Here is a 26403-nt window from a genome sequence, read left to right on the forward strand (position 1 = left end):
TGCCTCTTGTGATCAAGGAGGTATCAATATCAATTTCCAAAGCCAACTGTGGTTTCATTATATGGCATATACACTTAAAAGTAAATTGCCTACATATAATGAGGCTACAGGAGGGGAAGACCTCTTTGCTTTCAAAAATTTAGACTGAGGAAATTATGGGAGTCTACTTTATTTACTAGTATTTACTACTACTATTTGCTACTTATTAGTAATAGCAGCAAATATATATTTTATGGTAGTCTCCAATTGGGACTTGGACTTGATTGTGTTGGCTTCTTGTACTTTTTAAAGGTATCATAAGCCAGCTAGTTTTTTCAACATGTGCCTGCTAAATAAGAAGTATGAAGGCATAATTGTATCCCTCAGCCAAGCAAGAAAGTCAAGGTATCCATCATTATTAGAGGAAGGAATATCACCTTATTTCCTTCATGTTTAAGCAGTTTCCTTATATTTCTTTCATAGAAAAGGTTTTAATTTCCCATAGTTTCATTGGCTTAATTCCCTTTATTTACTATTAGAGTAAAAGTCTGCCCTACAGCAATTACTGTCCAGAATAGATATGGAATCCAGACACTTTTTGATAGTGACTATCTATCTGTCTGTCAACCTGAGATTTGTATAGGGGGAAATATATTCGTCTGACAAGCAGGAGAAAATATTATTTTGCTGCAGGTGATTCACACTAAAACCTGTCTGCAGATCATACAGTGAAAAATTCTAGTTATAAGACACCAAGACAGTAAGCTCTGTATCCAAGATTTTGATACCTTCATAGCCAGTATTTTAGAGCCTTACTGTACATTGGTTTAGGCTTTCTCAGCTGTGTCAAAACTGAAATATGTGTAAAGGTAAAAGAGAGAGAAACAAGTGGACTAAAGTTTTTAGATAATTAATTTTACATAAAGATGGGCCTCAGCTGCAGATCTGGATTTAAGCTTTGCCAGATTTAAGGTAGAGTATGCTGTTTTGGATCTGGACTTTTTTGTTTAGTCATTTATGGATATAGGAACCAGTTGCAAAGTTCATGAAGATCAGAAGTGGCCCAATGTTTGAGAGTTGTCAGATCTGAGTCTTTGGCATGGACCCATCTCTAATTTTACATTGATGTGTTCAGAAAGCAATGTTTCTAAAATGAGTTTTCAACATGTGGTATAGATGAGTGACCATAAATAAAACTGAATTGTCTAGTTTTCAGATGCCTACATGTGGCCCTCTTAATAGTATTCTCATTTCTGTTGACTCTTACAACTGTTTAGGAACCATTAAAAGTTTCATTGGGCTAATGTGGGAATGGTACAGCATTGACACACATTTGACTGTGTGACAAATGAACACAAATATCAGTAGAGCTATAAAACAGAGCTCCATGAAACTCCATGGTTTTTGTTTGCTGCAGTTCATGCAAACCTTTTATTAATTTCAGTTCTCATGAGTTTCCCAATCCCATGAGTTCATCTCTGAACTTTGAGAACAAACCCAAAACTCGAGGAATTGCAATTTTACACATTGTTTAGACCTCACTGGAGGTACTCCTGATTTATGCTGGTGTACTTCTCAGTGGCGTACTTTTCCTGTTGCGACCTACACCCTGGGAGCTAGTAAGGACTGTGCTCTATGGACACTGCTAGCCTATGATAGATAAGTTCTAGTGCATGAAGCCAGTATGTCTAGAACAATGAAGTATCATGGGAAATTGTATGTCTACATCAAAGGCCTGATTCTCATCTCATGCTGGTGTAAATCAGGAGTAACTCTACTGAAGTTGTGGGGTTACTCTAGTGTAAATCTAGGTAAATAAGAGGTGTATCAGGCTCTAGCTTTCTATGCTTGTTTTCAGTGCAAGGTCACTAAAACTAAACCTAGGCTATAGTGACTGTAATCCGACCTGAATTTCCTCCTAGTGTTCTGCCTAAGAAATTGTTTGTGTATGGTAATCAGCTCTGTTACATTTTTTTTAAAAATGATCTTCTTATAATTGGTTTATGAAGTGGGTGGAATTTAATTTCTTCTTTATTTGTAGGATGATTGATGTACATGCAGAAAAGAACACTCATTTAAATATATTTTCTCTAATGAGGTGGTACTACTTGTACCATACAAACTATTTTAGAAAATATTCCAATTAACACATTTGTCATTTTTGTCAGTTTTCTTCTACTAGAGAACAGCTGAAGTAGTCCTTTCCATGTTCTAGCAAAAATAAATTTTTGTACTATTAAAATTTTGCAATGATATAATAATAGCTGTAGTAAAAGTTCATACTGGACATTGTTTGACGGAATTTCACTGAAACGTTCTATTTCTGCAAGATTTAAGAATACATTTGGGGACTTTAAAAATGCAAATAAGTGTTATTTTGAAACAGAATGATTATATTATTTCCTGTAATATATTTTAATTATTATTGTTAAAATTTTTATTAAAGTAGAACCTTAAAATCTTAACCAAAATTGGGCACTCTATATTAGCATAATAAGTGACAGTCCCTTTCCCAAAGAGCTTGCAATGTAAATGGACATGGTAGACAAAGGCTGTGTGTGAATGGAAGTATTATTATCCCCATTTTACAGGTGGGAGACTGAGACACAGAGATGAATTGACTAGGAAAGTTAGGAGTAGTACCAAGATCTCCTAAGTCCCAGTCTAGTGCCTTAACAACAGGACAATCCTTCATCTCTTTAAAAAAAGAGAACGAAAAGCTGCCCAGTGACTTGAATGGAATTTCAAAGGTGTGAAGATGAAAGTTTTTCAGAGTTCACTTCTGATTTTCAGAAAGATACAAATTACTTGACAAGGTAACATTTATATAAAAGATAATTTTTGTTGTTTTAGGACACGGCAGGTCAGGAGAGATATAGGACAATTACCACAGCCTATTACCGGGGTGCAATGGGCTTCATTTTAATGTATGACATCACGAATGAAGAATCCTTCAATGCTGTGCAAGACTGGTAAGTAAAACTTGGCACTAGAACTAAGGTGAGATACAGAGTATTTGATCACCACTTTACTACTGCTGCTGCTTGCTGTTACGATGTGAACCATTTCAGGAAACAATTCTCCAACCCTGGTCAACTAAAATACTAATTTACATCTTGTCAATGTAAATTTGATTTTGAGGTTTCTCGAGTCACATTGCAGAAACTGGCCCATGAATGACTCCGGAATCGGAGAAGAGAAGGCATGTAATTATTACAGGTCTGTCGCATCTTACGCGCATTTAACATGCGTGATTTCAGCTTTACGCAGTCGGCAAAAAGAAAAATAACCATTTTAATACTGTACTTGTAGTGCGGGCGATTCCGCCCGCCATTCAACTCAATGTAATTTTGACTATACGTGGTTTTCGCTTTACGCGCTACCCGCGGAACGGAACCCCCGTGTAAGATGAGACTCGCCTGTACTTAAGTGAAGCATTGCCTTCTGTTTTTCAGACTTGTCATTGTCCTTTGCCCAAAAGATAGCTTTTAGTTTTCTGTTTTGAGAAAACACAATGAATGCTTTAGGACCTGTTGAATAAAATTAAGGCTACGATTTAGTCATGGGTATTTTTAGTAAAAGTCACGGACAGGTCATGGGCAATGAACAAAAATTCATGGCCGTGGACTGAATTAACCAATTCTGGGTATGTACCTTCAGCCAAAGGAGACTCACCATGGCTGCAAACTCCTTAGAGTGCCTTCCTCTGCTCACCAGCATAACCTCTCTTTTGCTCAGCTTCAGCTTCAACCAGCTATTCTTCATCCATGAGCTGATCTCAGCCAAGCATTGAGCAATCTTGGTGGTAGTGGTATAATTGTATTTGGTGAGGGATAAGTAGTGCTATGTAAAAAGTGACAAAGAGTCCTGTGGCACCTTATATGCTAACAGACATATTGGAGCATAAGCTTTTGTGGGTGAATACCCACTTCGTCAGATGATGTAGTGCTATGTGTTATCTGTAATCTGTGAATCGCTTTGCCCTACATGACATGCTGTAAATGCTGTTCCACAGACTCTTGAGGGATCTACCATTTTTAATTGTCTGTAAAGTGCTATGCACAAGTATGGTGCTGTACAGGTAACAGAATGTAGTAGTGTCAATCACTAAGCATGCTCACATCCTATTTTACCTTTATGCCACATCCCTCTTGGCTTCTCCTTGCTCTGCCTCCTTCTGTTTCCATACTGCCTTGCACATCAAGGGGAGGAAGCATGGCCTTACGGTTAAGACACAAGACAGAAAGTCAAGGGATTTAGGTCAGGAGATCCTAAGTCTGCAACAGCTTCCTGTTGACCTTGAGCCAGTCACTTTGTAGTGTATGTGCAGCTAGGCTAAGGTCCAACTCCCCTTTTGAAGATGTAATTTTGCAGACATAAAACTTATGTCTGTTTTTTTGCCTGCAGAGAAATTGCTGATAGAAATGTGATTATTCAAGTTTTTAACAAACAGACTTGTACCTGCAGAAGGGTGCTGCCCAACTAATTATATGCACTGTATTTTTCTGTGCTTTGGTTTTACCATGTGTTACATGGAAATACAATATTTGCCTATCTCTTGGGGTGATATGAAGCTTAAATCATTAATATGTGTAAAGTGCTTTGAGATCCCCAGACAGAAGGGGAACTTCTCTGACTCAAAGCAGTTAGGGAGAACGCTTATCTGAGTTCCCCAAATAAAAAGCTATTTATACAGTAAGTGCACAGAATAAATTATTTATTTTTTATATATTTCTCTGCCTGAATGTTTTCCCACGCTCTGCATCTGCTGTTTGCCATTCTGCCACTTCTAAGTTAGCAATACCCAAGCATGCCACTGAAAGAAAAGATAAATCACTGTAGAATACAGCTAGAAAATAAGTTAAAAGCTGCAGAGTTTAAGGTGTTTGTGGAATATGTTTTTAAATTGTTTCTTAGCCAATCTCTCTCGAGACTGTTGGCAGCAAGTGTAGACACTCAGTGGGCATGTGGGGTGAGCATAATAAGGAGCTTGGAAGGGCTGGTCCATGGACTAGGTGGTGATACCTGTGGCAGACTGCCAAAGCATCTCCCTTGTCAGGAGGTGGCATGGGCTTGATTGTCTTTTTTTCTTTTGTGTATGGCTGCTGCCCCTGATCTCAACTTGATTGCTTCCATTTCACAGCTGATAATTATTGTTGATTAGCCCAGGCTCCCGCACTGGGAGTACTCATAAAACTGCAGCCTGCTCCTGTCAGTCAGGAAAGTTAGAGAAGGCTCTGGGTGTCAGTGCTGCAGTAACAAAGTGCAAAAAGCTAAACAAAGAAACCTTTAAAGGCTTTTTGAACTTCCTAAATGCTTTCCAGTGAGATGGATGAGCTTCAGAGGCAGCACTGCCACTTCATACAGATTCTGCAGCCCTTTCAGAGTCCTTGCTCAGGTACAAATGCCATTGACCTCATATGATTTTAATTGGAAAAGTCAATATATTAAGGACAACGTATGTGTCTGAGCATTTGATAAAGGAGTTCAGTGTAAAATTTGGACCTAGATGATGCTCTCGTATGAGCAATCTGTTCTGAGGCTGATGTACTCTGGTAAAATGCTGTTTTTTCTTTCACCTGAAAATCTGTTTGAACCCTCTCGTTTATAACAACAGATCAACTGCCGTACCCCAAAAGATGCAATCCCTAGGACAGAGAGATTTTTATTTTTAGAGATGGGATCCTCTTCACAACTGATGTCTTGTATCTAATACAACACATGGAACATTTTTGGATTGCAAGTTTAGCTAGAAATCTCATAGAAATGCAAATTTCAGCTAGATCTCACACACACCAAGAATGTATGTATTTCCCCTCCTTTTCCAAACTGAAATCAGACAGAGGTGCATGGAAACTAAGGGGAATATCAAAAGTTTTTTTTAACCTAACTAGAATCTGTTTGGAGAGTCAGAAAGTTTGGTAGAGGTTTGAGAGGAGGGTTAGGTCAATTCTTGTTTTGTCAGAGCGGTCCTCACATATTTAGTTTAATTCTCAAGAAAAGCTTTGACAACTGTTTGCTTTTTTCAGTTATTTAGTTAATATCTTATTTTAAAAAAGAAACGTGGGTGGATATGTAAAAGGACATGGAGATGCAAATACAGTGGATGGCATTAAATATTCAGCATTTGCCAACAGCAGCAAAACTATGGTATCAGAATTACTACATTTATTTCCTATACCATGTGGTACTGAAGCTGTTGATAAATGTTATTTTTTTAATGGCAACCAGTATATCCTGTCTATAAAATCTATACAACCATTGTACAGTATGCCAAACAATTTTTGTTTAGTTCATCTAGTCAGAAGCCAAACAACAGAACATCCTTTCCAGATTCATAAAAACATTGGAACCAACATATTAGTCCTCCACTCTTTTAGCTATGTAGGCATTTATACCTACTTTTATTTCTTGTAAGCTCTTTGTCACAGGGACCATTTTTTTGTTCCATGTTTGTACAGCACCTAACACAATGGGATCCCAAACTATAACTATATGTACTACTACTAGTAATAACAATGTCTACTACTAGTAATAATAATACTATGTTCATTACAGTGGTATCAGAATACCTTAGTTGTTCCATTTTTGCCCCCCATTTTTAGCGTTTTAGCTACCGGCTGACTCTATGGTCAAATTATATTTGTTACATAAAAATAACATCCACCAAATACAAATCACCCAAATTAAAATTATTTGTGTTGACTTTTTTGGTATTCATGCTTTTATTTTTTAAGTCCAGGAGGAACTCTTATGATTACCTAGTCTAGTCTCTTGCCTAACACAGGCCTTAGAATTTCACCCAGTAATTCCTGCAATAATTGCTACAGATATTTAAAAAAAAAAATCCAATCTTGATTTAAGGATTTCAAATAATGGAAAACCCACCACATCCCTATGTCAGTTGTTCCAATGGCCAATTACCTCACTGCTAAAATTTCTAATCTCAATTTGTCAAGCTTCAGCTTCCAGCCATTGGATCTTGTTGTACCTCTGTCTGCTAAGTAAAGACAACTCTATTGTCAGAAATCTTCTCCCCATGTAGGTACTTGTAGACTATGATCAAGTCACCTCTTAATCTTCTCTTGGGTAAACTAAATAGAATGAGCGTCTTTAGTCTCTCTGTATTAGACCTTCCAGATCTTGAATAATTGTAGCTCTTGTCTGAACCCTTTCCAATTAGTCAGCATTTTTTGAGGCTCTTCTGAACACAGTACTCCAATTATGGTCTCACTAAAGCGCAGTATACGGAGGTAATCGCACCTACCTACTCCTCTGCATTAGCTGAGCAGTGATCACATTAGCTTTCTTAGTTTAGCCATTCTTAGCATCACCCTGAGTGAGAGTACATGTTCAGTTGTTTGTTCACAATAACTCCTAAATCCTTTTCAGAGTTGTTACTTTCCAGTCTCTGCATATGTGACTTCCATTCTCTGTTTCTAGATGTATGGTAATTCTTTCTGCTATACTAAAACACACTTTGCTCCAGTTTATCAAGTGTTCCAGAATGGCCTATATAACTGACCTGTCCTTATCATTACTTACCACTCCACCAGTTTTTCTGTCATCTGCAAACTTTAGCAAGAGTTATTTTATTTCTTCCAGAACATTGATAAAGATATTGAATAGCACTGGGCCAAGAATAGATCCCTGCAGGAGTCCTCAAGAAACACTGTCATTGATTGATGATTCCCCACTTCCAATTACCTTTTGAGATCGATCAGAATAGCTAGTTTTTATTTGGTTTAATATGTGTTATAATATATGTATGTTAGTTTTAAGGATAATTTTTAATCTCTTAACTAACTGTCCCACAAAGAAATCAGCCCTCTTCTATTTCCATTGCATATGCTTCCAATATCCACTCTCTTAGTAGACTTTTTTTTTATTATTATTTTTTCAGTTCTTTTAGGGACTGGATGTATTGCTTATAAAAGTTAAAGCAATAAAGAGGAGGTCAAATATTGATTTTATTGCTCTGACTCTCAAACATTTTGAACTGCTAGAATCTGAATTGCAGCTAACAATGTTTGTTTTTTTGTGAGCTCTACTTAATAGAGAGCCTGATGCAGCTGTTTGTGCATAAATTTGGTAAAAACATTCAGTATTTTCACACTTTCCGTAAAGGGAAGGAATCAGAATATGACCTGTAAAGCTCCAAACTTATCATGGGCCTTAGCAAAATGGAGGTTACCACTTTTCTTTCCCAGTCAGGAATGACAGTCCTTGAAACAGAGTTAAGACCACTCATTTTGCTCAGGTCAGAGAGAAGGGGCCAGATCCTGTCATTGGATTCTGATCAGGGCCGCCCAGAGGATTCAGGGGGCCTGGGGCAAAGCAATTTCGGGGGCCCCTTCCATAAAAAAAGGTTGCAATACTATAGAATACTATATTCTCGTGGGGGCCCCTGTGGGGCCCGGGGCAAATTGCCCCACTTGCCCCCCCCCTCTGGGCAGCCCTGATTCTGATGGCTTCTGCTCCTGGCTTCAGAAAGTACATCTATAATTCCCTCTCCTCAGGGGAGCCTGAAGTAGCCAGCCCGCTGGAAAGGGAGCGAGGCCAGGTCAGTTGGGAATGCTTTTCTTTTATGGAAAGCAACTATGTAAGTACTGAGTGCTTTGTTAGATATGCTGTCTTCCTGCTGTGAAGTGCTTAGCACCCAGACACTCATTTTTCTCAATGATTGCAGCTGGACGCTGAGCACTTCTGAAAATCTGCCCATGAGTAGAAATTGCAAAGCAAACACAATTTGATTCAGCAGATCTCCTAGGAAGCCTCTGCCAGAGGATCTCCTCAGGAGCTCTGGCTGGATTTTCAAGCTGTTCTCCCCTGTAGGTGATTTCTCCCCTCAAGCACAGCTGCCCTTGCAAGTGAAGGGTGTGTGGTTAGTATGGCCTTGTGCCGGTGGGGTGGATCTATTTCCTGTGAATGGAAAAACAGCTTGTAAGTCATTTTAATTTGTCTGTGTCAGGCCTGCAGTCTAAACTGAAAAACAACCATTTAGCTGAACTCTTCTGATAAGGTCCACATGATCGATGTAATTGGCTTAGTGGAATTTGATTTTCTTTAATTAATTTTACTAAATTTGAATGAGATATAAGTGAATGCGGAGAGCAGTATCATGCTCCCTGAGTGCATGTTGTCTGACTAGCTTAGGCCAGCGGTTCTAAAACTGCGGGTCACAACCACAAAATGGGTTGTGACATCATTTTAATGGGGTTGCCAGGACTGGCTTAGGCTTGCTGGGACCTGGGGCTGAAACCCTTGGGCTTCTGCTTTTGTTCCCCCTGCCTGTGGGGAAGTACTCGGACTTTGGCCTCTCCACCCAGGGCGGTGGAGCTTGGGCGGGCTTAGGCTTCGGTCTCCCCTCCTGGGGTCATATAGTAATTTTTGTTGTCAGAAGGAGGTCACAATGCAATGAAGTATGAGACTCCTTGGCTTAGGCCATGTCTACACTTACAAGCTTATAGCGGCACAGCTGTACTGACACGGCTGTACTGCTGTAAGAGCGCTCATGTAGCTGCATTATGCCGATGGGAGAGAGCTCTCCCGTAGACATAATAAAACTAGCCCAATGAGCGGCATTGGCTATGTCAGCGGGAGAGCATCTCATGCCGACATAGTGCTGTGCACACTAGTGCTTATGCCGGCAAAATGTATGTCGCTCAGCGGGGTGTTTTTTTCGAACCCCTGAGCGACAAAAGTTTTGCCAACATAAGTGCTATTGTAGACATGGCTTTAGTTATAAGATTACAGTGGTTGCACTTGTTCTTTCTTTTATGTTGTCAGACAGTATGTACATTTGCATGCTACTTTGCACCAGCTTGCAGCAGTCAGCAGCAATTTCTTCCATAGAAAACTATGACAACTCATACATTTTAACTCCCATCTCAGAGTTTGAATGTTTCTGTCAAATCATGTTAATACTAGAGCTGGTCAGGAATTTTCCATCGGAATGATTTTCTGATGGAAAATACCTTTTTACAAAAAAACAAAAAAAATCAAGAATGAAAATGAAATTGACAATAGTCTTCCCTGAGGGCAGACAGCAATTTGAAAAATTCTGTTTCAGTTCTTCCAGAGTAGAATTTTTTAGAATTTATGAAAAATGTTGAGATTTTTAAATTTTTGACCTGAATCGGGACAAAACATCTTCGCAGGATAGAAATTCTATTTTCTGGACAGCTCTAGTTAACACTACATTTTTAATGGGCATCGATAGAATCAAGTGGTTTCCCCATCTCTCTCCCATAAAGGTTTCAGCCCAGATAGGGTGTTAGTCTGTGTGTTTAATGACTTTGCATGGAGGACTTCTGCCACTGCTACCCCCTTGCTGCATTGCCCTAAAGCAGTGTTTGCCAAACTTGTTCTGCCGCTTGTGTAGGGAAAGCCCCTGGCGGGCCGGGACAGTTTGTTTACCTGCCGCTTCCGCGCGGGCCGAGGGACATACTGGCCACCGCTTCCAGCAGCTCCCATTGGCCTGGAGCAGCGAACCGCGGCCACTGCAAGCCGCGATCGGCCGGACCTGCGGATGCAGCAGGTAAACAAACCGGCCCGGCTCACCAGGGGCTTTCCCTACACAAGCGGCGGAACAAGTTTGGGAAACACTGCCTTAAAGACAACAGTTCAGAAGTTCTTGCAAAGACAGCACCTCCTGCTCCAGCTCCTCTTCCCGCTCTATTTTAACAGCTCTCAATCTGCAGCTCCTTCTGAAGCCTCCCACATCCTGTTCTGTTTCTTAGGAGACTACCTCTCCCCCAAGTAATCCTTCCCACCTGCTACCCCATGTCCCTGGGAAGGGCAGGAAACAGAAAGCAGAGTGTGGAGGCTTTAGGAGATGGTCTAGGCTGGCTTATGAAGAGGTGGGAAGCTTGCAACAGCAGGCTGCTGGTCTGTTCTGGGTCTTATACTCTTATTGCATATTTCCATAAGTCTTGCTGCAGAATTTAGGCCTAATATGCTACACAGTAAAAGGTGCCTTATCCTTAGATGAGGTCTCAGTTAAGGCCAAATCAAGGTCAAGGCAGCCTACATCTAATCACTGTGTCCTTTTATCCGTGTCCGTGAGACACAGGAGATGGTTACTAAGAATAGGAGCTGGACGGAGGCAATAGAAATAAGACTCTTCATGTGAGATTAGGCTGAATATCAGAGGGGTAGCCGTGTTAGTCTGAATCTGTAAAAAGCAACAGAGGGTCCTGTGGCACCTTTAAGACTAACAGAAGTATTGGGAGCATAAGCTTTCGTGGGTAAGAACCTCACTTCTTCAGATGCATCCCAATACTGCAGTGGCCGCGGTTCGCTGCTCCCAATACTTCTGTTAGTCTTAAAGGTGCCACAGGACCCTCTGTTGCTTTAGGCTGAATATATAGCTCTGCTGTGCATGCAAAAATATTAGAAGTTAAACCACTAAAAACTTCATTGTAAATGGATACTTTCTGAGTGTATGTAGGACTGATTGTGAGGGCGTTCCATATAAAGGAACTTCCAGAGAGAGAGAGTGTCTCACTTTTTTCTCTCACAGGGATTTAACATTTCTTTCCTCTTTTTTTTTTTTTTTTTTTTTTTTTCTTTAATCTAAAATAAAAAGGCATCTAGACTCGTAGGGAACGTCTACACTGCAATAAGTAAATAAATAAATAAATAAATAAAAGACCTGCAGCTGTGGGTCTCAAAGCCTGGGTCAACTGACTCAGGCTCATGGGGCTCATGCTACGGAGCTAAAAATAGCAGGGTAGATGTTCCTGCTCAGACTGGAGCTGAGCCCACCCCTCTCGCCAGGTTTCACAGCCCCAGCAGAAATGTCTACAATACAATTTTCAGCCCTGTAGCACAAGCCCTGTGAGCTCGAGTCAGTTGACCTGGGCTCTGAGACTCGCTGCCATAGTTTTTGTTTGTTTGTTTGTTTTTCAGTGTAGATGTAATCTGCTGCAATTGGTTCCCCTCCCAAACTAGCCGGGTTGCAGGTGTGTGTTTCAGAGAGGCTGGTGGGAATGGACAATGAAATTAAGCATTGTTGATGTGGTTCTGCCTGTAGCCAGCTTGAGGGGAATAAGTACTTCTGTTTGAGAACTCTGGTTGGACTAAAGGATTTTTGGATTGTGAAACAATGTGGTCTCATCTCCCCCAGTTGGATATCTCTGATGCTACAGTGCTGTTATCAGCTAGATGAAATTTTGTTATGGATTGAGTTAAACCCCCCATTGAGATTGATAGGTGTGAACTCACCCATCAATTAATATAACTGTAAGGATAAGCTCTCTCTCTTAAAACAAAAGGTGTGTGAGTATCTGCCCAGGAGAATTTGGCTGAATGCAGTTTTAGGTGGGTGTGGGGTATAGGGTGGGAAGAGCGAAGACAGAAATTTTGACTAGACAAAAACAGAAAGAGAGGGAGAGGCAAGAAAGGTAAGCAGAAGCATGTAAGCACAGTGTGACCATGGAAAAAGCTAGTGAGACCCTCTAGGTCTGGTGTTGGTAAAGAGGCTGTGGGGCTGTAATCTAAGAAATGGGTCCAAGTGATCCATCCCCTTTCATCTACTCCCAGTGTAACCCGCACACCTTCTGGGTGTGGTGTTCTGTCCCATCTAGTGGCACCGAGACCACTTAGAGAGAGATATAGATTAATGAGTCTGCTCTACAGCCTTAGCTAAGAGCCATATGGCTTTTAGCTCATGCAGTAGAGCAGGGGCAGGCAAACTTTTTGGCCCGAGGGCCGCATTGGGTTTCGGAAATTGTATGGAGGGCCAGTTAGGGGAGGCTGTGCCTCCGCAAACAGCCAGGCGTGGCCCGGCCCCTGCCCCCTATTCTCGCCCCCTGACGCCCCACACCTCCCCCCCGGGACTTCTGCTCCATCCACCCCCCGCTCCCTGTCCCCTGACCGCTGCCGGAACACCCACCCCTGACTGCCCCCGCCGCCCCATCCAACCCCCCCTCCTTCCTGACTGCCCCCCCAGGACCCCTGCACCCATTCAACCTCCCGTTCCCTGTCCTCTGACTGCCCCAACCCCTATCCACACCCCTGCCCCCTGACCACCACCCCGAACTCCCCTGCCCTCTAGCCAACCCCCCCTGCTCCCTGTCCCCTGACCGCCCCCGGAACCCCTGCCCCTGACTGCCCCCCGCCGTCCCATCCAACCCTCCTCCTTCCTGACTGCCCCCCGGGACCCCTGCCCCCATTCAACCCCCCTGTTCCCCGCCCTCTGACCGCCCCGACCCGTATCCACACTCCGAACTCCCCTCCCTCTATCCAACCCCCCTGCTCCCTGCCCCCTTACCACGCTGTCTGGAGCACCGGTGGCTGGCAGCGCTACAGCCGCACCGCCCGGCTGGAGCCAGCCATGCCACAGTGCAGCACAGAGCACCGGGTCCCAGGTTCAATCCCCATGACTGGCTTCTGTCCGTGTTACACCAGCTTCTGGCAAACAAAGGCTAGGGACTCTCCGAGCATGGTGTTGCATCCCTGCCCATCCTGGCTAATAGCCATTGATGGACCTATCCTCCAGGAACTTATCTAGTTCTTTTTTGAACCCTGTTTATAGTTTTGGCCTTTACAACATCCCCTGCCAAAAGAGTTCCACAGGTTGACTGTGCGTTGTGTGAAGTTTTAAAATGTTGAAAGAAAAAAAGTTGAAAAAGACTCTCCCCTCTCATGGGGTCCCAGAGCTCAGTCTCCAGCCCAGGCCTGAATATCTGTAGTACCGTTAAACAGCCCTGTAGCCCGAGCCCCATGTCAGCTGATACAGGCAAGCCACAGGTGTTTAATTGCAGAGCAGATGTATCCTAAATGTCATACTAGAAGCATTTTTCAGAACTGCTAGCATTCCTTGTTGTCTGTCAACTGACACTAGAATGAACTTATCTAATTTAGCTGTGGACCTGATTGAACTCTGAGTGCAGTTAATGGAAAGACTCCTACTGACTTCAGGGAGAGCTGGATTAGTCTCAGAATCGGCATCTGCTAGCTGGACATACTGGGTGTGTTGCTCTTGCTGGACATACTGGATGTATGCATACTGCAGAGAACAGATCCAGTTGAGCCAAAACCTTAGCTACTCTGGCCACACCAATAATACCTGTGCTGGAAATAGCTCTTTGCCCATCAACACTGGCTGTCACATTGCATTCCTTAGGAAGGGGTGCTGTGGTAACTTTTGAATTGTCATCAATAGATGAAAGAAAATTAGCAATGAGGTTAGTATATTAATAGAAAATCCCCAAAATGATTAAGGCCATTAGGTGAGCTTCTCTCTTGCTACATGCACTGCTGCAGATATATGTTTTACCATTCTCTTTGCTTCTGCCTGTCAGTTTAATTTGCTGTTGAATGCTAACAGGCAGCAGGTGTTTGATCTACAAATAGGGTGTTTTTTCTTTTACCTCTTGATAGAGAGCAGTTCCATCATTTAAGAGAAATACGATCATTTTGTCGTGCATTGAAGAGATATGCCCTTGTGGGCAAACTCCCCCTCTCCTCCCCAGTCCTCAAGCATGTAAGGCCTGATAGGCAGTGTAACTGTGGCAGTTGTGCTGCCCAGAGAGCCTCGTGCAGGTTATCCGTACCTCCTGGGTGACATGGAGCTGTGCTCCGTGGGGCTGTATCCAGGGCAGCTCTGGGAGTTGTGGAGATGAGCTTGATCGCGGTGGAGCTGTGGCCAATTTGAATACACAAATCCACCCCAGACACGAGGCATAGGGGAGTTGTCTATGCAGCTTGAGGGAGCAACAGAAGCTGTGGAACAGTCTGGGAGAAGATTCTGTCTCTTTTGGAGCATGCCTGCCCCATACCTGTTTACCTGGGCTTGATACAGAGGAGTGGATTTAAACAGATCTCAGTTTCTCTGCATGGTTCCATTTGGCAGACAAACAGCTACAATAAGCTGCACATTTGAAGTTGGTTGTTTTATTTCAATCCTGTGATTTTAAAAATAAAATGTCAGAGAATCACTGGACAGCTAATATACTGTAAAAGCAAAAAGAAGCGTTAAAGGCTGAGTTTTCAAAGGAATTTCAATTCAGTGTCTATTTTTTCAGGCTGTGTCATTTGTATAATAGACGCTGCATATAAAAAGGAATTTGCACCATTTAAAACTATAAAATTAAACAGCCTTTTATCACAAAACTAAAGATGCCGCTGCTGCTTCACGAACCTGTAAAAACACTTGTTCCATTGGCCTCTTCTTACTATCTTCTTATCAGATGCGGAGCTTGCCAAACCAATTTGCAGTAGCCTTATCAGCAAAGTGCAAAGTCCTCAGTCCACCATCACATCTGGTCAGAGGGTGGTCATCAGTGATGTGTGACACTGTCTGTTTTTGGCCACAGCGGGTTATGGGATCATCTCATTGGCTCTAAGTGTGAAGGCTGACTGCGCATTGACCCTGGCCCATTTGAAATCGGTTCAGAAGGGCCCAGGGCCGATGTGGGAAATCAAACTTGGGTACACGCTTGGTCAGGTCAGTTACAAGAGACTGGTTTCTGACATCAGCTGCAGACCGTACTTCATGCCACATTGACAAGGCAGAGAAGTCAGCCCACAACAGCTGCCTCAATGACAAGCCTGCTTTTGCATGTTCAAAGAGTTTGTGTACAGCGGTAGGCTCAGGTTTGCCCTGATCTTCTCAACCATTCTGGCTGTAGCATCCTCATGATGGATGTGTGGATGAGTGATGTTGCTTAACATAGGGAGCCATGGTACCGGTGGGATGAAATCATCCCTGTTACAACGCGCATGTTTAAGTGTAGTTGTGTGTCAACTAACTTGATGTGAGATGAATGGAACCAGACTGGAGCTCAGCATTCTGCTGAAGTTCATGCTTTTCATAGTGTAAGTCCCCTGGCAAATGAGTGACACCTTTTGAAAAGTATATTTTCTCTCATCCAAACTCAACAAAATATTATGAGGAAGCTTTTTATAAATTAATAACTTGATGGAACAAATCTGTTAGAACACAGACTGGTTTATAATATAAATGTGCGCTTAGCAGCTTTGCACCTTATTTTAGATTGAATGCTAGAAGTTGTAAACTGCTTATTAATAAATGCAAGGCTGATATATTAGCCTTTCTCTCAAAAGGCCTGGCTTTGTTTAGGTTATAAGTGATGAACTGGTTTCAGTTCCCAATACAGGCACACTTGTCAGTTTCAGAGAACCACCACAGAATCTGGCACAACTGGAAATCTCTTTCTCAAGGAATGGCCAGGATTGATGTAGCCAGGGTGTTACAGGACAAGGGTGAGGTACATCACAAGAGATGTGTGGGGTAGCACACACTGTAACTGCCTCTCAGCATGAACATCCTGTTCATACAAAAGAAAATGTTGCCAAGAAAAATTGATTTCCATTTTTAATTGATGGCTTCCATAACTTTTAACACAGAACAATTGCTAATAACCACAGAAAAATTAAGTCAGTATAAATTAAAATCTTGGAAATGCCAGGAAGATCATCCAGGTGAAATAAAAACATCTTTGAAATTTGTAGCTTTGCTAAAATGGATGGCTATAGGCTTGCCTTGAAGATGACTCTTAGTGAGTTATGGAAAAGTAGTGTTTGCCTGTTAGCTTTCTAGGGGGTCTGTCTGTTGCTATATCTGATATTTGTCTTAAGCAACACAGTAGCTTGGACAGAACTACTATGATGAAGATATTTCCTTATCTTTTTCTTTTTGTTAATCCTGAATTTAAATATGCATATTACAAATGGAAATTTATGCAAATCCTTATTTGACTGTTTTTGTCTTGGAAATAATAAACCTTTGATTAAAAGTTTTGAACTGCATAGAAAAATGTTTTAAAATAATTTACACTCAATATAGCTATTCAGGCTTTATAGCAGTCTATTAGTAGTGACTGCTATTAAGTTTGCAAGACAGTTTTCGTTATCTCATGTTTTTTACTCATATCAATTATAGGAAAAAATCACTTGCAAGACTGAAATTGTCCATACTTGGTCTCAGCCCAGAGACACTACATCTATATCTGTATAGATATACAAATAATGAGAACCTTATGTATAATACATTTTAATTTGAGCTACTTTATTCCTGTGGCATTTAATTCTCAGACCACAGAATCATGGGGGGAGAAGAATCTTTGTTCTTATTCTAGTAACCATTGCTCTCTCCCTCCTGGCTCCCACCCCCTCCAGTCCATCCAAAACTTGGCATGTAAAATAGTCCTTTCATGACTGGTAGTCTACCGATATCTCTGACTTCTCCGCAGCTCTGAACCCCCATCTTTTTAATTCCGGCACCAACTTCTCCATTCCACTCTCTCCTTCAACCTTGACTCTCTTGTTCCTCTCTTTGACTAATCCCACTTTTCCTCAGCTTTAGCTTACTCCTTCCACTTATGTTCTCCTGGCACCAGGACACTTCTGAAGAAAATCCAGGTCATACCTGAACTTCCTGAACTATATTTGTGTCCTCTTCCTCTTCAGTACTGCCATCTTCTTTGCTCATAGTTGCTGCCTCATTGTTCTACATCTACAACCTCAACATCCGATTGTATCCTTTTGACTGTCTCATCAAGCTGTCTTCTCCTTTCTTTTCCTCATCCTTCCCCCAGCTCCAAACAGCCAAATGATTTTTTTTTGAATGAAGCTTCTTCCATCTCCCTTGCTCCTTCTTCTCTCCACCTTCTTCCTCTCCCAATGCCTTTTCCTTCTTTACTCTACCCTGTCCGGAGACCAGGTAATAGGCAGACAGGCCTTTTGGTGGGAGCAGGAGTCAGGCCTACTTGTTGGAATCTGAATGCCACAGCCAAGGGTCAAGGATCAGAACCAGATGACCTGGAGTCAGGGAAGGCAGGAACAGGGCTGGTTCCAAGGCAGGAGCAAGGCAGGGTCTAGGCTAGAGCAGGGCAAATCAAGGCTGAGGCAGGACTTGGTGTGAGGCAAGCACAGGGAGGCAAAGAATCTGTGGGTGTGTGCACTGAGAAGCTGGTCATTCTCTGTAGCTGCTGAGCTTAAGGGCAAGCCACCTGACTGCCTTAGTCAATTACGTGTTTCTGCGGTGGTCCCACTAAGTTCATTGACTGCCTGAGCTGCAGGCCTTCATTCTGACAGTACCCCTCACCTCTTCGATGGCATCTCCAGGGTTCCCCATGGCCTGGTTTCTAAGGGTAGGTTTGGTGAAAATTTTGTAGCAGATCTGGGGTGTTTCCCAGTGGATATTTTCCACTGGTTCTCAAGATTTTTCATCAGGGCTGTAACCTTCTCAGTCTACTAAGTACTGGATTTGCCCCCTAACCCATTCTGAGTCCAGGATCTGTTGAGGCAAGTAGTCTTCTTGTCCCTGAGGGGTGATAGGCAGGAGCAGCGGAGTGGAGCAGGATGGGAATGGGTTCTTGATGAACAGCTTTGGGAGGGAGACATGGAACATAGGGTGGATCCTGAGGGATTGAGGTAACTGCAACTTGAATGCCACTAACCTGATTCATTCCAGAATCTAAACAAGTCCAGATACTTGTGGTCTAACTTAGTCGACAGGCAAGTCGACTTAAGATTCTGGGTGGACACCCAAACCTCATTCCCAGTGGCAAGATAAGGGTGGCTTGGTGGCTCTGATCGGCATGATGCTGTATGCTTCCTTGGTGGACACTAGGTGTTTCTTTAGTTCTAGATGTACTTGAGGGTGGTGAGCAATTAAGTCTGTGACAGTGGCTACCAGAGATCCCATGTGGGTGTCTGGTGAAACCTGTAGTTGGAGAAAAAAGGACTTTGAGAGGTGGAGGCATGGGAGCCATTATTATATGCAAATTCCACATGGGGAAGCAAGGAAACCCAGTCGTTTTGGTGGTAGTTCACGAAACAGCAAAGATATTGCTCAGAGACGTGGTTAACCCTTTCTCTTTTCCCATTAGTGTGTGAGTGATACGCAGATGAGATGGAGTTTTCTATGCTCAGAAGTATTAGAAAATTCTGCCAGAAATGAGAGATGAACTGAAAGTCTTGGTCGGACATGATGTCAGTTGGCAGTCTGTGTTTCCAAAACTGTTCCTCGGGAAAAGATGGGGAGTCTCTGGAATGGTAGGGATGGCAGGGTCCGGGACAAAGTATGCCATTTGATAAACAGTTCCACCACCACTAAAATCATTGCATGCTCTTGAGAGCATGGCAGATCCACAATAAAGTCCATGAATGCAGTGGACCACAGTTGAGGTGTAGGGGGCAGGGGCTGGAGAAGACCGAGCAGCCTCTAATGCAGGCACAGAGGTCACAGAATTTTATGTACAACTTGATTTGATGCATAGTTTGATGAAAATGTCCAGTGCCAGCTCATCCTTAATCTCCTCACCGAGACCAAGCTGGAAATCATAGAATCATAGAATATTAGGGTTGGAAAAGACCTCAGGATGTCATTTAGTCCAATCCCCTGCTCAAAGCAGGACCAACACCAACTAAATCATCCCAGCCAAGGCTTTGCCAAGCCGGGCCTTAAAAACCTCTAAGGATGGAGATTCCACCACCTCCCTAGGTAACCCATTCCAGGGCTTCAGCACTGTCCTAGTGAAATAGTGTTTCCTAATATGCAACCTAGATCTCCCCCACTGCAACTTAAGACCATTGCTCCTTGTTCTGTCATCTGCCACCACTGAGAACAGCCGAGCTCCATCCTCTTTGGAAACCCCCTTCAGATAGTTAAAGGCTGCTATCAAATCCCCCCTCACTCTTCTCTTCTGCAGACTAAACCCCAGTTCCCTCAGCCTCTCCTCGTAAATGGTAATGCTGCTCTGCCTCATGCCACTTGGTGTCAGTCACTAGGCACTGGAATGCCACCGAATACTCAGCAACTGTTTGACAGTTCTGCCACAGTTCTCAGAGGGCAGCCTCTGCTGTGTGTGCGCAGTTCAGGTAATCAAAAATTACTGCCATGGCTTGCACACAAAGTTCTCCAGCTAGCCAAGGAGCAGGCTAGATTTCTCTAGGAGTGGGGAAGTCAAAGCCAAAGCCTCCCTGCTCAGCAGGCTAATAAGTTCTATTTGGGCTTCATCAGTGGGGAAGGCTTGTGGTCATAGTAGAAACAGAAGCAGACACTGACTTGGGAGCTTGCAGAATTTGCTATGGTTGCTGCTGAATTTATCTGGCAGCAGAATCTTTGGTTCGTGACGGGTCAGGGTCGGGGTGGCAGGTGGTGTGACTAGGGCTTGCAGGACCAGTTTTTGCACCTGCAGGGCAGCAATCTGTGCTTGCAGATTCTGTGCCTGCAGATTCTATCAACAGGGAGACACTGGTCTTGTTGGGATCCATGTGCATGGAGCTGGACCTCTATTTCCCTGAATTATTCCGTCCTTTTAGTTGGGGCTGCTCAAACTGTTAGGAGACCAACTCATAGGCAGTCAGGCCTAGCAATCAGAGCAGGAGTCAGGCCTAGTGATCAGAGTCTGAATGCCAGAGCCAAAGGTCAAAACAGAGTCGGAGCCAGGAATCAGAGCCAAGTGTCAGAACCAGATTAACTGGAATCAGGGAAGGCAGGAGCAGGACTGGAACAAGGCCATGTGCAGGGCCGGGTTTTGGCTGGACCAAGGCTGGATGCAGGACAGGGCAGGGCCCTTTTTTTTTTTTTTTTGCTTGGGGTGGCAAAAAGCCACTGGCCCTGTCAGTGCGCGAGCCGGGATCCGCACCCCCTGCCCAGCCCGGCAGCACCCTGCACAGCCCACTTGGGCAGGGAAACGCCGCGCTGCCCCGGGGAGACTCGGAGTGGCAGCAGCAGCAGGACCCCTCCTCCCTCCCTGCATCCCAGGCCCCGCTTCCCTCCCTCCCCGTCTCCTCACACACTCCAGGAGCCCCTCTCGCCGCCGCAGCCTGGGCTCAGCTCCCCCTCCCTCCCCTGTTCCTCAGACACTCCGGGAGCCCCTCTCGCCGCCGCCGCAGCCCGGGCTCGGCTCCAGGCTCGGGGCAGCAAAAAACCTAGAGCCAGCCCTGGGACAGGGGCTAGGCTGGAGCAGTGCTTGGAGTGAGGTGAGCACGGGGAGGCAGAGAATCCATGTGTGTGTGTGTATTGAGCAGCCACTGATCCTCTTCAGCTGCTGGGCTTAAGGGCAAGCCACCTGACTGCCTTATTCAATCAGGTGGTTCTGCTGTGGACCAGGTGTGCTCATTGGCTGCCTCACGACTGGGCAGGAGCAGCTGCAGGCCCTAATTCCTGACACAACCCCTGTGGCTTCTCACTTTTTACTTCAATCTCTCTACCAGTCTCCTTGATCTACCCCTTGTGTTTACTGAACTCTCTTGCTCCTACTTTCACATCATCTCTCTCCCTTGTTTTCAACCCTCTCCTCCATGGGCCAGTGCAGAGCAGGGACAAGTCTATGGGGCTCCCAGAGGAGAAAGCCAGGAGTGTGTCTTGGGGTTCTGTTGTACTCTGGGTTTTCTGTCCAGAGATATGGAACCCGGTGAGAAGTAAATTCTGTAGGACCAGTCTGGTGGCATTGTGGCTGACCCGACTGCAGGACCATACCGGTCGCAGTGGGGCTGACCTAACTATATTGAATTGGACCAGTGGTGACAGTGCAGAGTGCAGAAGGATCTGGTGCTTCTGGACTAAAGCAGACAGGCAGGAAGGGCTGCCTCCTAGCACTCACTTGACCACCATTGAATCCAATCAGGCTTGTGAGTGAAGCTTAAGTGGATGGAGATTGAGTTCTTGGCCCTAAATCTGCAGGGCAGTTAATTAGCTCTGGGTTTGGCCACACCTCTTATATCCTATTAGAGTTTTGCGAATATTTCAAAATAAGGTTTTGGCGATTTCATATTACCAAGGACTCGTGTGCTTGCAAGTGGAGAAGAAACATCTGGGAAGGTGGCCAAGGAGGTTATAGTTTTGTTTCCTAGAGCTTGGAGTGGAATACAGATTCTGGGAGAGAGCTCGAGCCATACATTTCCTTTATTTTAGAAAGGATTCCTTAATCTCATTGAACTTCTTACTGCCATCTGCACCTGGCAAAAAGTGTTTACAGGTTCATCTAGAGAGCTATTCTATCTAATTATAGTTAGCTTCAATATTAATTCATGGGGGTATATACAGGAGAATTATCTTACAGTTCATGAAAGTTTCTGCATGTTGACTTTCATGATCTCATGTTAGGAAACATGACAAGTCAATTTTGTAATGCACTGTCTCTTAGCTCTTAGGTGAACTGAGCATCAATAATATATTGCAAAAGTTGAATTTGAAGTTTAATATTGGAATTTCATTACAACACTACTGAGGCAATATAGCTATGCATCTTGTTAAATAGGGATATTTATAGATCCTGCACCAGATTCTGATCTCCCTCAGATGTGTGTTGTTTTGCACTGGTGTAAATGAGATCAAAATCTGACTGTAGTTTGAATTAACATCCAAATGCAGCTGTGCTAAACTGATCTTCATTAACCAAATTAAACTGATTTATATGAGAGATTGGATATCTTACTTGTTTTCTAGGCTAAATGACCTGCCTTTATTTTTCTACAAGATGAAGTGGCAAAATGACTCCTAGGTACTAATAGTAGACTGCCTGATTTTACTGGAACAGATAAACTTAATCATAATAATATGTTAGCATTAAGCATAATAACATCTGTTAGTCAAAGCATATGAAATATTGATTCCAATATGCCCATCTAGTCTGCCATTTCATTCTACTATGGATCACAGCCAATGGCAAAAAATCTAAATGTTATCGTCCGGTCTCAATATTTATTCTTGTTAGTAAAACACCTAAACAAATGTCTTGTGAGATTGATGATAGCTTTTACTGGCTGAATAATAACAAATGCACTCTTTCTATCAGTCCATGAGTGTGTGTGCTGACAAAGTTACATTGTCACTCGGCATTCCCAAATGAAATCTCGACTGCCAAGAAATAGCATGTGACTGTTGTTGACTGATCTGTATTAATAAACAAACTCTGCCAACTGAAATATGAAAACTTTAGAAGATTTAGTTGTTTCCACACTGTATCTTGGAACTTCTTAAGCTTAGAGTAAAATTATACCCCCTGAACTAAGTCCAAGTATTGAGGATTGGCGAATTCCACAGACAGGTCTCAGAACTGCAACAGCCTTGTACAGAATGGGATGGATAGCATCAGCACTAAATATGGCACCAAGCCCCTAGTTTGGAACTCATGGCCTTCTAATCCAGAAACAAGAGAGTGGTCATTGAAGTCTTATTGACACGTACTGTAAGGTAATTTAGCAATATGACCTAATACAATATAGTCACATTTGTTTTCAAAGGCCGACTTAACCTTATGATGGACACGCTAGTAAAGTGACCTGTAGAGTGCCTCTTATTGCTATATCGCAAGACTCTGGTAATTAAAATGGTAAATTCTTATTGAATGCTACATACTAGACACTTAAAATGTAAAAATCAAAGATACAGGTGCTCCAGCCAAACACAAGATGTAGTCTAATGTTGTCAGTCTCATGCCTCTTTCTTCCCCCTGCCAAATCCACACAAAGAACTTCCTGGCACTGACAGCTAAATGTGACTTTCAGAATTTCTGTCTCCTGAGGGAATCATGAACAATGACAGTAGCCTTGATATGGTGACATATTCCTGTTGACAGACAGAGCAGATTACAAGATGCTGGAAAATACTGTATACTTCAGTTTCTCAGGGAATCGAAGGACATGCATATTTTCTGGACAGGTTATGTTTTGTACAAATCTAGCAGACCTGTCAAAGCAGCACCACATTTGTTCTTTCTAATTGTCACAAAAAGTTAGTCTCAAAGAAAGAGTTTCCATTAGGAAATTTGTTTTTCTCATGTGAATGCAAGAGGCAAACAAATATCTGTGACTTGGGAAGTTTGTGAAATAGGCTCCCGATATTATAATCTAGGGTATATTCATCTCTGTATGGATTAGAGAAAGTCCCAGACTGAAACCCAGATCTAAACTCCTTCAAGACATTAGAGGAGTTTGGCTTTGAATCCCGATCCAAACTTCACAACCCAAGCCTATCTCCACAGTAGACAGAGAAAAATGTTCCATTTCTAGATTCATCTTAAAGTTGTAGGGGCTGTAACAACTACTAGAGCTTGTCTACATGGCAAAATTAGGGCAGAATAAGTTAGGGTGAGAATTTCAAGTGCAGTACCTATTCTGCACTAATTTTCCATGTGGACACTCACATTCTGCACTAAGAGTGGATTGAGCTAAATGGCACAGAGTCACACTTAATGCAGAATAATTCTGCAATAGCTATTCTGGGGTATTGCCCCATGTATACAAGCCCTAGGAGTGAGCTTTACCTCACAACAGAGAGAATAACTCACAGGGCAAAAAACTTGAAACAGAAACCAAAGCTGATCTTTCCTTCTTGGGGGTATAAAAAGGAGCCAAGTTAAAGCTCTCCTCTTTTTGGAGTGTAAACATGGCAAGACAACCCTCTTCTCTGCTTTTGCCTTAGCTTTCCCCCACAACCATTAACTACCCCTTTCCTCTTTGGTTTTATGTTTTGTATGCATGTTAGCTGGGCTCTGTAGTGAACTGTGCCTCAACAGCAGCTGCTGCCTAGCAACTTAATCCCTCCAGGCCTTTTTCCATATCCCTACAGCAGGGGTGCTGGAACAATTTGTATAGTGGGGGTGCAGAGAGTCATTGAACCAAACTGTAAACCCTGTATATGATGGAAACCACTTCAAGCCAGGGGGTGCGGCAATACCCCTAGTTCCAGCCCCTATGCCCTACAGAACTGACACTGAAAATAGGATTGTGGGCCTTGGGCCTACCCTGACCCTGCTGCTTGCACCCACTCCAAGAACAAGTCTCCCAAAAGGGAGCCAGGGTGATATTGGAACCATAGCCTGTCAGTGATTTCCTTTGTCATTTCCTGGGCATGAGGGATTTAACAGTGGCATCTTACTTTGGCATAATCAAACCCAGCAATGCAAATGTATTAGCTTCTGTTGTAAATTTTAAGTTAGCATGTGTGGTGTGGTGGGGGATGAGTAAGGAATGGGGAGGGAAGTTAAAAGGCCTGACAGCAGTTCCGGAAAACATTATCCAGTAACACATACAGAAGCAGACACTGCTACATGCCACCTCTTCCTAGTGGTGTAGAAGAGGGGGAAGACTCCATCCTCATCTCTTGCTATGCCCTTTGGATTTTCCAAAAATGGAGCTGGTGTTTGACTCAGGGCCTGGAGGGCAAGGTTGGAACTATGGCTGGCTCCTGTGCACTGAAGAGAAGGCTCCCCCTCCCTTTCACTCACCTCATCTTTGACCATAGTTAACATTATATAAGAGAGAAACTTTCAAAGTGGGAGTGAAAAATCAAATTATAACACCTTGAAATATCTCCTGCAACACATACAATAAATCTCTGTTTACTGTGCTTTGTGCACAGCAAGGAAAAGAAATGGCGTTATGTCAATTAGGAAAATTGGAATGGAGTACTACAGGACTGACAAAACCGATTTCAGGCCCAGTTTCACAAATCTGACAGGTCCACATTTGAAAGAGTTTGGGATCTAGCTGACAGTCTTCACTCATTTTCTCTCCCCCTCTTTAATCCATGCCTTCTAGAAGTATATTAAGCAACATGACTGGAATCGGTCACATGAGAATTTTTTTTCTTCCCTTCCATCCTACAGGACAAAATTGTGTGGGAAATTTATTTTAATTAAATATTTGCACACTTTGTTCTGTTTGTATTAGGGGAGTAGCAAGGGGATGAAGAAGAGAAAAAGAGTAAATCTGTCCACGTCAAGACATGATGAAGGAAAGAACACTGGCTCCTGTAATTTTGGTTGCAAGTCAGTAGGAGACACTCAGCTATTAGTGTTGAGGCTCCATTATAAAAACCTAGATAGAGGTATCTGAGTCAGACAGGGAGGGACAGGAAGGAATAAAACATAAACTAGATAAAAAGGTTGGGGAAGAAATCTTCTGATACAGTATTTAATATCATTCACTACTCCTGGAGCAGGTGGCGAGAGTCACAGGAAAGATCATCAGGACTCCAATTTCTCCAGTCCATGGAAAATTTATTGCAACCTATTTTAAAATGGTATGAATTTAAGCTGTAGAAAAAATGTTGAGGAGAAATAAGCATTTTAAATACTTTTATCTTGAACTATGTATTTCTTTATGTGCATAAATAGAAATTTAGTTAAGAATCTGAAACTCTCTCTTTAGGCTTATCTATTATAGTATATGTATTAGCACAATCAAAATGTAGTTTAAAGCCTAAACTTTCAGTAGTTACATGGGGATGCCTATCAATTTTGTGTAATCTTCACAAGTGTTATTATAGTCTGTGTAGAAAATAATGTAAAAGGTATGACAGAATCATCAGAAAATTCTTTTCTTTTGTAGAAACTTAGGGAAATCCATATAATATCTGGTGGGAGTGATATGTTAATGGTTTTGGGATCTCCATTTTTGGGAGCCCAACTTGAGACATCTTACAGAGCTCAGATTTTT

General features: G+C 42.9%; 1 protein-coding gene across 1 annotated transcript in view; it reads left to right on the forward strand.

The window, feature by feature from the left end:
- RAB3C (RAB3C, member RAS oncogene family) overlaps nucleotides 1-26403 on the forward strand; it is a 189620-nt gene that overhangs the window by 79156 nt on the left and 84061 nt on the right. Inside the window, exon 3 of the mRNA XM_024217679.2 lies at nucleotides 2833-2951. Within this exon, the coding sequence (XP_024073447.1) occupies nucleotides 2833-2951 (119 nt within the window). The remainder of the gene's footprint in view (nucleotides 1-2832; nucleotides 2952-26403) is intronic.

The sequence above is a fragment of the Terrapene carolina genome, unplaced genomic scaffold (assembly GCF_002925995.2).
Source record: "Terrapene carolina triunguis isolate 2854851 unplaced genomic scaffold, T_m_triunguis-2.0 Scaffold69, whole genome shotgun sequence".
Lineage (NCBI taxonomy): Eukaryota > Metazoa > Chordata > Testudines > Emydidae > Terrapene > Terrapene triunguis.